Source organism: Lagenorhynchus albirostris, chromosome 7 (genome assembly GCF_949774975.1).
Source record: "Lagenorhynchus albirostris chromosome 7, mLagAlb1.1, whole genome shotgun sequence".
Taxonomy (NCBI): Eukaryota; Metazoa; Chordata; class Mammalia; order Artiodactyla; family Delphinidae; genus Lagenorhynchus; species Lagenorhynchus albirostris.
Window position 1 is genome coordinate 32,085,235 of NC_083101.1, and position 12,299 is coordinate 32,097,533.

The following is a 12,299-nucleotide window of genomic DNA, read 5'->3' on the forward strand; positions in this document are numbered from 1 at the left end:
CTAGTTACGGCTTTTTCCCTTCTTCCAGAAATATCCTGAAATTTCTGTCTAAAGATTAAAAGATATGTTTAAATGAATACTTATCCATACTGATAATTGTAAAAAGTAATTATTCTGAGTTAATTAAAATTCTGAAAAATGTCCAATTATGTATTTAATGATTAAAAGAAGAGAGGCTATACATATATTTGCCTTTGTTAAATATTGATTTAAGGATTTCTAATATGTTTTTACAACATGTAATTTTAAGAGCAAATGTACACAGCAGAAAACATTTGGTATCAATAATTAATCTAATTTCTTTACAAACACAGAGCACAAGTCCACTGGTAAACATTTAAACAACTTAGAGTAAACACATTCTAGATGTCATATAATTTATCATTAAGGACTCCAGAGTCATAACTATTTAATTAAAATAAATCTGGACTTCTCCTTGCTTGTATTACCTAACTACTATACTAAGGTATTAATAGTAATGAGTTCACACTTACTTCAAAATCAGAAAGCACCAAAAAGAATACATACAGCTTAAAAAATATTAAATGAACCACCAAAAGGAATGAAAACCAAAGGAGAAAAGGGCCTCCATTCATTTACTCAACAAATATCTAATGAAGACCTACAATATAGGTATTAAGCACAGTATTCCTCAGAATATTCCTGGATTGTCTATCCATCTGAGTTAATAGTAAAAATAATTCCAGATTGGATCCCTGCCCTTCCACTTATGAAGGCCTTGTGCTTTAGACAAACACCAAAGTTTCTCTGTTCTTCAGCCTTCTTTTATCTGAAAAATAAGGATAACACTGCCCTTATCTAGCATCCAGATAGCTGGCACTCTTTCACTTACTGGTCTCTATAAAATATTTGACAATTAGTCATATACTGACTTATATTAACATTTTATAAAGCTTTAAATTATTATTTAAATATTTAACATTTCATGAATTCTCATCTAGGTAAGTTTCTTCAAAGCAGAAACCATGACACATTTTTCAGAATCCTCTATTATCAACTAGTATTATTACCATATGTTAACTGTTTGGGGAGAGGGACAGGGAGAGCTGAGTTTTAAAGAATATGTTTTGTACTTTTCTATGACAAGCCAAAAAAATGATAAAAAGTGATGCAATTATAATGTGTTTCAAATTAAACTAACAAAAAGCCAGGAATCTTTTTAGCTTGATCTAGCAGTTAAAAATGCAAGTATCAAATCAAACTTACTCCAATTCCCCTGAGAGGAGCTGTGTAAGCACTTTGCACACATGGTCAACAATCCTTACAATGGTCAACAATCCTTACAACAATCCTGTCATACAGAATGAAATTTTACTTTCAGAAAAAATATATATAAATAGCAGTAAGAATTTTTTTGCAGAGGGAGCTGTTATCATTTATAAATGTTATCATTTATAAGCTGTTATCATTTATCATTTTTAAAAGATAAATTTGGGGCTTTCCTGGTGGCACAGTGGTTAAGAATCTGCTTGCCAATGCAAGGGACATGGGTTTGAGCCCTGGTCTGGGAAGATCCCACATGCCACAGAGCAACTAAGCCTGTATGCCCAACTACTGAGCCTGTGCTCTAGCACCCATTGGCCACAACTACTAAGCCCACACACCACAACTACTGAAGCCCACACACCTATAGCCCATGATCCACACGAGAAGCCACCGCAATAAGAAGCTCACGCACCTCAACGAAGAGTAGCCTCCACTCGCTACAACTAGAGAAAGCCCAAGCACAGCAATGAAGACCCAACGCGGCCAAAAATAAATTAAAAAAAAAAACTCCTTAAAAGATAAATCTGAACAAGTTGCTTTATTAACTGTTTCTTTCAATAACCAGTGAGCCAGATTGAAAAAAACCCATAAAGAATTGAAACAAGAAAAGAAAAATGGGTGATATTGTAAGAGAAGAAAAATATCACCCTCCCCCCAAAAACCCTATTAATAGAAAGTGCAAAGGGATTTAGACCAATTATTAGAAATAATAAGTTTAAAGATAATTGGCCATAAGATCTATATATGAAAACTAACTATATTTCTCTATACACCAACAAAAGTTAGAAAACATAATTTAAAAGGACATGTTTAACACCTCCCCAGAACACACACACACACACACACACACACACACACACACACACACACACACAAACCCTGAAACAATGAAGTACTTAAGAACAGATTAATGAAATAGACTGAAATAGAGAAACAAAGTTAAGTGTGAGCCCTGTATTCCAGTCATCTGTTGCTGCATAACAAATTCCTCCAAAACTTAAAGGCCTAAAACCGCCACTTAATTCTGCTAATGATTTTGCGGATCAGACATTTAGGAAGTCAGCTGAGGAGTTCTCACTTGGGGTCTCTCATGCGGTTGAGTCAGATGTTGGCTGAAGCCACAGTCATCTGAAGGCTCAACTGCACTGATGTGCAAGATGGCTCACTCAAGTGCTGGCACCTGAGGCTGGAAATTTCTGAGCTCAGCTGTGGCTGTGGCTATCTCCCATGTGGGAGTCTTCAGATATTTGGACATTTCACATGATGGCTAAGTTCCCCCAGTGCAAGCATCCTCAGAGAACCAGTGGGAGCTATCTGGCCTTTTCTGATCTAGCCTCAGAAGTCTGGTGGCATTACTTCTGCCTCAGCTCAGATTCAAAGGAAGGAGAATTAGACGCCACTGTTGCTACTGTTTGTGGGTGAGTAGCAACATCATACTGTAGAAGATGATGTAGGATGCAAGATACTTTGCAGGTATCTTTAAAATGTACAATCTGTATGCAGAAAATGCACCACAATCTGTATGCAGAAAACTATAAAGATACACAAATAATAAAGAATACATAACCAAGTATAAGAATATCCCATATTCACAGGCAGTAAAACTGGACATCGTAAATATATAATTTGTCTCTAAATAGATGGATAAATCTAATGCAATTCCCAAATTTCCAACAAGACTGTGTATGAACTTTGAAAAGCAGATTCCAAATTTTATATGGAAGGCTAAATGGCCAAGAATTGCCAAAACACACTTGAAAAGGTAGAATAAGGTAATCATATTATCCAACTAGATATCAAGCTTTATCACAAGACTGTCTTAATTAACACAGTGTGGACCCTGGTGGAGAAATAGACAAATTGACCAGTGGAACAGAGAAGAAAGAATGGAGACACACTTATGCATATATGGAATTGTGATATGGAAATAACACTGCAGAAATCAGTTAATAATGAGATAACTGGTTTTCCAAAAGAAATAAAACAAAATTTTATTTATATCTATCTCATACCATCAATACCAGATAGATTAACAACTTAACTGTTAAAAGCAAAACATTTAAAACATTCAATAGAAAATATAGGGAAATTATCTTCTTGATCTTAGGATACAGAACATTCCTTGAACAAGATACCAACAGCATGAACCACAAGAGAAAACACTGATAAATTAGATAAAGACTGACACATTTAAATTAAGAACCCCTTTTCAACAAAGACGCTATACCAAAAATAAAGATACTTACTCCTTACTATACAAATCGAATAATGATAAATCTAGAAAATTTATAGTAACCGTCCATGAAATTGTCTAAAAATAAGTTTTACACAAACTAGCAAAGAACAAGCCTATACAAAAAATTCAAGGAAGATATGAATAAAACTAAGCAAATACCCACATCTAACAACAGTTTCGATCTCATTATTTTAATGGCACACACGAAGCTTTTATGCCAGAAGGAGATCAATAATGTAAATACATATATATTTTTTAAATCAGTAAACAAACACTCTGACCATACCACTGTCTCAAGAAAATCATAAGTGATTTTTAATGACATGTTAAACAGTGAAGATGGTAAGAAATGCAAGTCATAATAATCTCATTGACATTAACAGGTAGAGTACCATTCAATAAACTCTGCATCTTGCTGAGCACCTGGTACTGTGACATACACAATTAGTGGAGACACAGTCCCTGATCTTTAGGGCTATAATCTAGGTAGCAAGAAATAAAATACACATATAGAGAGGCCAGTCAAATTTCCACCTAAGTCTCAAATCAATCTTTTTTCTCTATCTTCACCATCTCGGTAACCACTCCTAAATGATCTTTTGCATTCATTTCATTCTATCCCAGTCTATTCACTATACTGCAGCTATAATAACCTTTTTGAAATGTAAGACGACCAGAGATGCATTTTTCGGTGAAAAAGACTATAGATTCACAAACACGAGAGAGGACCTTCAAGATGGCAGAGAGGAGTAAAACGTGGAGATCACCTTCCTCCCCAAAAATATATCAAAAATACATCTACATATGGAACAACTCCTACAGAACACCTACTGAACACTGGCAGAAGACCTCAGATTTCCCAAAAGGCAAGAAACTCCCCAGGTACCTGGCCATGTGGCTGACAGGTCTTGGTGATCTGGCCGGGTGTCAGGCCTGAGGCTCTGAGGTGGGAGAGCCGAGTTCAGGACATTGGACCACCAGAGACCTCCCAACCCCATGTAATATCAAACGGCGAGAGCTCTCCCAGAGATCTCCATCTTAATGCTAAGACCTAGCTCCACTCAACGACCTGCAAGCTCCAGTGCTGGACACCCCATGCCAAACAAATAGCAAGGCAGGAACACAACCCCACCCAATAGCAGAGAGGCTGCCTAAAATCATAATAAGTTCACAGACACCCCAAAACACACCACCAGACATGGTCCTTCCCACTAGAAAGACAAGATCCAGCATCATCCACCAGAACACAGGCACCAGGCCCCTCCACCAGGAGGCCTACACAACCCACTGAACCAACCTTAGCCACTGGAGGCAGACACTAAAAACAACAGGAACTATGAACCTGCAGCCTGCGAAAAGGAGACCCCAAACACAGCAAGTAAACCAAAACGAGAAGACAAAGAAATAAGCAGCAGATGAAGAAGCAAAGTAAAAACCCACCACACCAAACAAATGAAGAGAAAATAGGTAGTCTACCTGAAAAATATTTCAGAATAATGAGAGTAAAGCTGATCCAAAATCGTGGAAGTAGAAAATACGATTAACGTTTAAAAGGCCCTAGAAGAACTAACAGCAAACAAACAATGACGAACAACACAGTAAATGAAATTAAAAATTCACCAGAAGGAATCAGTAGCAGAATAACTGAGGCAGAAGAATGGATAAGTGACCTGGAAGATAAAACAGTGGAAATAACTACCACAGAGCAGAATAAAGAAAAAAGAATGAAAAGAATTGAGGACAGTCTCAGAGACCTCTGGGACAACATTAAACACACCAACATTCGAATTATAGGGGTCCCAAAAGAAGAAGAGAAAAAGAAAGGGACTGAGAAAATATTTCAAGAGATTATACTTGAAAACCACCCTAATATGGGAAAGGGAATAGTCAATCAAGTCCAGGAAGCACAGAGAGTCCCATACAGGATAAATCCAAGGAGAAACACACCAAGACACATATTAGTCAAACTATCAAAAATTAAATACAAATAAAAAATATTAAAAGCAGCAACAAAAAGCAACAAATAACATACAAGGGAATCCCCATAAGGTTAACAGCTGATCTTTCAGCAGAAACTCTGCAAGCCAGAAGGGACTGGCAAGACATATTTAAAGTGATGAAAGGGAAAAAGCTACAACCAAGATTACTCTACCAAGCAAGGATCTCATTCAGATTCGACAGAGAAATTAAAACGTTAACAGACAAGCAAAAGCTAAGAGAATTCAGCAGCACCAGACCAGCTCTACAACAAATGCTAAAGGAACTTCTCTAGGCAGGAAACACAAGAGAAGGAGAAGACCTACAATAACAAACCCAAAACAATTAAGAAAATGGTAATAGGAACATACATATCAATAATTACCTTAAATGTAAATGGATTAAATGCTCCCACCAAAAGACACCCACTGGCTGAAAGGATACGAAAACAGGACCCATATATATGCTGTCTAAAAGAGACCCACTTCAGACCTAGGGACACATACAGACTGAAAGCGAGGTGATGGAAAAGATATTCCATGCAAATGGAAATCAAAACAAAGCTGAAGTAGCAATTCTCGTATCAGACAAAATAGACTTTAAAATAAAGACTATTACAAGAGACAAAGAAGGACACTACAGAATGATCAAGGGATCAATCCAAGAAGATATAACAATGGTAAATATTTATGCACCCAACATAGGAGCACCTCAATACATAAAGCGAATGCCAACAGCCATAAAAGGGGAAATCGACAGTAACACAATAAAAATAGGGGACTTTAACATCCCACCTTCACCAATGGACAGAACATCCAAAATGAAAATTAATAAGGAAACACAAGCTTTAAATGATACATTAAACACGATGGACTTAATTGATATTTACAGGACATTCTCAAGTGCTCATGGAACACTCCCCAGGATAGATCATATCTTGGGTCACAAATCAAGCCTTGGTAAATTTAAGAAAATTGAAATCGTATCAAGTATCTTTTCTGCCCACAACGCTATGAGACTAGATAGCAATTACAGGAAAAAAAACTGTAAAAAGTACAAATACATGGAGGCTAAACAATACACTACTAAATAACCAAGAGATCACTGAAGAAATCAAGGAGGAAATCAAAAAATACCTAGAGGGGCTTCCAAGGTGGCACACTGGCTAAGAATCCGCCTGCCACTGCAGGGGACACGGGTTCGAGCCCTGGTCCGGGAAGATTTCCACATGCTGCAGAGCAACTAAGCCCATGCAACACAACTACTGAGCCTATGCTCTAGAGCCCACGACGCACAACTACTGAAGCCCATGCACCTAGAGCCTGTGCTCTGCAACAAGAGAAGCCACCGCAATGAGAAGCCTGCACACTGCAACGAAGAGTAGCCCCCACTCACCGCAACTTGAGAAAGCCCGCGCGCAGCAACAAAGACCCAACACAGCCAAAAAAAAAAAAAAAAAAACCCTAGAAACAAATGACAATGAAAACACGACAACAAATGCAGCAAAAGCAGTTCTAAGAGGGAAGTTTAGAGCGATACAATCTTACCTCAAGAAACATCTCAAATAAATAAACTAACCTAAAGCAATTAGAGAAAGAAGCATTTAAAAAAAACACCAAAGTTAGCAGAAGGAAAGAAATCATAAAGATCAGATCAGAAATAAATGAAAAAGAAATGAAGGAAACATTAGCAAAAATCAATAAAACTAAAAGCTGGTTCTTTGAGAAGATAAACAAAACTGATAAACCATTGTCCAGACTCATCAAGAAAAAAAGGGAGAAGACAAATCAACAGAATTACAAGGGAAAAACAAAAAGTAACAACTGACACTGCAGAAATACAAAACATCATGAGAGATTACTACAAGCAACTCTATGCCAGACAACCTGGAAGAAATAGACAGATTCTTAGAAAAGCACAACCTTCTGAGACTGAACCAGGAACAAATAGAAAATATAAACAGACCAATCACAAGCACTGGAATTGAAACTGTGATTAAAAATCTTCCAACAAACAAAAGCCCAGGACCAGATGGATTCACAGGCAAATTCTAACAAACATTTAGAGAAGAGCTAACACCTATCCTTCCCAAACTCTTCCAAAATGTATCAGAGGGAGGAACACTCCCAAACTCATTCTGTGAGGGCATCATCACCCTGATACCAAAACCAGACGAAGATGTCACAGAAAAATAAAACTACAGGCCAATATCACTGATGAATATAGATGCAAAAATCCTCAACAAAATACTAGGAAACAGAATCCATCAGCACATTAAAAGGATCATACAACATGATCAAGTGGGGTTTATCCCAGGAATGCAAGGATTCTTCAATATACGCAAATCAATCAGTGTGATACACCACATTAACAAACTGAACGATAAAAACCATATGATCATCTCAACAGATTCAGGAAAAGCTTTCAATAAAATTCAACACCCGGGCTTCCCTGGTGGCGCAGTGGTTGGGAGTCCACCTGCCGATGCAGGGGACGCGGGTTCGTGCCCGGGTCCGGGAAGATCCCACATGCCGCGGAGCGGCTGGTTCTGTGAGCCATGGCCGCTGGGCCTGCGCTTCCGGAGCCTGTGCTCCGCCACGGGAGAGGCCACAACGGTGAGAGGCCCGCATACCGAAAAAAAACCAAAAAAACCAAAAAAAACAAAAACAAAAACAAAAAAAAAATTCAACACCCATTTGTGATAAAAACCCTCCAGAAAGTAGGCATAGAGGGAACTTACCTCAACATAATAAAGGCCATATATGACAAACCCACAGCCAACATTATTCTCAGTGGTGAAAAACTGAAACCATTTCCACCAAAATCAGGAACAAGACAAGGTTGCCCACTCTCACCACTACTATTCAACATAGTTTTGGAAGTTTTAGCCACAGAAATTAGAGAAGAAAAAGAAATAAAAGGAATCCAAATCAGAAAAGAAGAAGTAAAACTGTCACTGTTTGCTGATGACGTGATACTACACATAGAGAATCCTAAAGATACTACCAGAAAACTACTAGAACTAATAGGTGAATTTGGTAAAGTAGCAGGATACAAAATTAATGCACAGAAATCTCTGGCATTCCTATACACTAATGATGAGAAATCTGAAAGAGAAATTAAGGAAACACTCCCATTTACCACTGCAAGAAAAAGAATAAAATACCTAGGAATAAACGTATCTAAGGAGACAAATGATCTGTATGCAGAAAATTATAAGACACTGATGAAAGAAATTAAAGATGATACAAACAGATAGAGAGATATACCATGTTCTTGGATTGGAAGAATGAACATTGTGAAAATGACTCTACTACCCAAAGCAATCTACAGATTCAATGCAATCCCTATGAAACTACCAATGGCATTTTTCACAGAACTAGAACAAAAAAATTCACAACTTGTATGGAAACACAAAAGACCCCGAACAGCCAAAGCAATCTTGAGAACGAAAAAAGGAGCTGGAGGAATCAGGCTCCCTGACTTCAGACTATACTACAAAGCTACAGTAATCAAGACAGTATGGTACTGGCACAAAAACAGAAATATACATCAATGGAACAGGATAGGAAGCCCAGAGATAAACCCACGCACATATGGTCACCTTATCTTTGATAAAGGAGGCAGGAATGTACAGTGGAGAAAGGACAGCCTCTTCAATAAGTGGTGTTGGGAAAAATGGACAGCTACATGTAAAAGTATGAGATTAGTTCACTCCCTAACACCATACACAAAAATAAGCTCAAAATGGATTAAAGACCTAATGTAAGGCCAGAAAGTATCAAACTCTTAGAGAAAAACATAGGCAGAACACTCTATGACATAAATCACAGCAAGATCCTTTTTGACCCACCTCCTAGAGAAATGGAAATACAAACAAAAATAAACAAACGGGACCTAATGAAACTTAAAAGCTTTTGCACAGCAAAGGAAACAAGACAAAAAGGCAACCCTCAGCATGGGAGAAAATATTTGCAAATGAAGCAACTGACAAAGGATTAATCTCCAAAATTTATAAGCAGCTTATGCAGCTCAATATCAAAAAAACAAACAACCCCATCCAAAAATGGGCAGAAGACCTAAATAGACATTTCTCCAAAAATGATATACAGACTGCCAACAAACACATGAAAGAATGCTCAACATCATTAATCATTAGAGAAATGCAAATCAAAACTACACTGAGATATCATCTCACACTAGTCAGAATGACCATTATCAAAAAATCTAGAAACAATAAATGCTGGAGTGGGCGTGGAGAAAAGCAAACCCTCTTGCACTGTTGGTGGGAATGTGAATTGGTTCAGCCACTATGGAGAACAGTATGGAGGTTCCTTAAAAAACTACAAATAGGGGCTTCCCTGGTGGCACAGTTGTTGAGAGTCCACCTGCCATTGCACGGGACGTGTGTTTGTGCTCCAGTCCGGGAAGATCCCACATGCCGCGGAGCGGCTGGGCCCGTGAGCCATGACCGCTGAGCCTGCGCGTCCGGAGCCTGTGCTCCGCAACGGGAGAGGCCACAGCAGTGAGAGGCCCGCATACCACAAAACAAACAAACAAACAAACAAAAACTACTAATAGAACTACCATATGACCCAGCAATCCCACTACTGGGCATATACCCTGAGAAAACCATAATTCAAAAAGAGTCATGTACCAAAATCTTCACTGCAGCTCTATTTACAATAGCCCAGAGATGGAAACAACCTAAGTGTCCATCATCGGATGAATGGATAAAGAAGATGTGTCACATATATGCAATGGAATATTACTTAGCCATAAAAGAAACGAAATTGAGCTATTTGTAATGAGGTGGATAGACCTAGAGTCTGTCATACAGAGTGAAGTAAGTCACAAAGAGAAAGACAAATACCTTATGATAACAGATATATATGGAATTTAAGAAAAAAAATTTCATGAAGAACTTAGGGGTAAGACAGGAATAAAGACACAGACCTACTAGAGAATGGACTTGAGGATATGGGGAGGGGGAAGGGTAAGCTGTGACAAAGCGAGAGAGTGGCATATATACACTACCAAATGTAAAATAGATAGCTAGTGGGAAGCAGCCGCATAGCACAGGGAGATCAGCTTGGTGCTTTGTGACCACCTAGAGGGGTGGGATAGGGAGGGTGGGAGCAAGGGAGACGCAAAAGGGAAGAGATATGGGAACATATGTATATGTATAACTGATTCACTTTGTTATAAAGCAGAAACGAACACACCATTGTAAAGCAATTATACTCCAATAAAGAATTAAAAAAAAAACATTACTATCCAAGGTGCATATAAAAAGCTTCCACCCTTCAAAGCAATAAAAGAAAAAATCCAGATTAAGACGACAAAGCAGTGTTATTTTAACCTACTAATTAGCAAAAATTTGAGGAATGAGTAATACTAGTGTTGTAAAATGCATTCATTGTGAAAGTGTAAGTTGATGTATCATTTCTGGAGAAAATTTTGGTGATATGAATCAAAATCTTAAAAATATGTATGACATCTGATTCAATAATTATTGCTAAAAATGTATCCTTAAGGAAATAGTTACAAATACATATAAAAGGATTCAGCTACAAGGGTATATATTTTAGCAAAATTTTCTTAAGACTGTCTTTTCATACTGATTTACCTGAAACAATAAAATAGCCTTACCTGAACTGTACGTCCTGCATTGATATGCTCTTCATGCAACTTGTCCCAGATTCTGCACCTCTGATACTATATGAAAGAAAGGGGAAAGGTACTGAGTTTTTTTTTTATCACTAAGTGATTATTCCCAATTTACCTCAAAAATCCCCACTCACCCACCCAAAGTTAAACATACCAGCTAAAATATTTACTGCCTTAGTAGTGGAAATTAACTGTCCAAAGTCCATACAACAGGAAGTTTTCAAAAACATTACACACAAAATTCTGGTAAATGGTAAAAACAAACAAAACCCACTAAATACTCTTTATTTTACTGAAAAAGAGTATGTATTTTGTCTATAATGCACACTCTTTGGAGGTGAAAAAAATGAGAATGTAAAAGAGTGTGAAAAATGCAAAGATTAACAGCATTCATCAGATATTGTTACTATATATGAAGACTTTGAAATGTCTGTTAATGATAGAGTCAAGTATTGAAAACTAAAATCTGATTTGAGAAGAAGTAACATGGATACTGCAGACTAGAAAGTATATAAAAATGAGAATGAACATTTAATATATATGTCTTAATTTTTACCAAGGTAATGTTTAGTTTTCAGAGTTCATCCAAGAAATTTAACGAGCGTGATAATGGAAAATTTTTCATTTGACAGGAAAATGTGATAACATTATGACGGAATACTTGTATAAAATATAAACAACACCAAATGTCACACATTATTTTTGGTTGAAATAAAAAACCCAAATAATTAAGATGTTAGCAGATGTGAATAATGACATTAAACACATTTTTGGTATAACCCACACACACACACTACTCTGAAAGCACAGTAACATGAAAATGCCCCATATACACATAGAAGGAAAAATAGATTATAAAAGTAGAGCACTAAAATTTTTTCTAGGGTATTTTTATATTCCCTATTCTGCATATTCTTTAAATTTGGTAGTGAATAATGCAGCAAAAAACTCTTTTGATACTCCTGAATTTTTGTTTTTTATATCATCTAAGAACTAAACAATAGCCATTAAGCTTAAAAATAACAGACTATGGAGAACAATATGGAGGTGCCTTAAAAAACTAAAAATAGAACTACCATATGACCGAGCAATCCCACTACTGGGCATATACCCTGAGAAAACCATAGTT

At 37.1% G+C, this 12,299-nt stretch overlaps 1 protein-coding gene across 8 annotated transcripts in view; it reads right to left on the reverse strand.

Annotated features, from left to right (window-relative positions):
• Window positions 1-12,299, reverse strand: part of STX17 (syntaxin 17) — an 85,020-nt gene that overhangs the window by 52,842 nt on the left and 19,879 nt on the right. For all 8 annotated transcript variants that reach the window (XM_060154748.1, XM_060154747.1, XM_060154741.1 and 5 more), the window contains exon 3: window positions 11,153-11,218. In XM_060154748.1, the coding sequence (XP_060010731.1) occupies window positions 11,153-11,218 (66 nt within the window). The remainder of the gene's footprint in view (window positions 1-11,152; window positions 11,219-12,299) is intronic.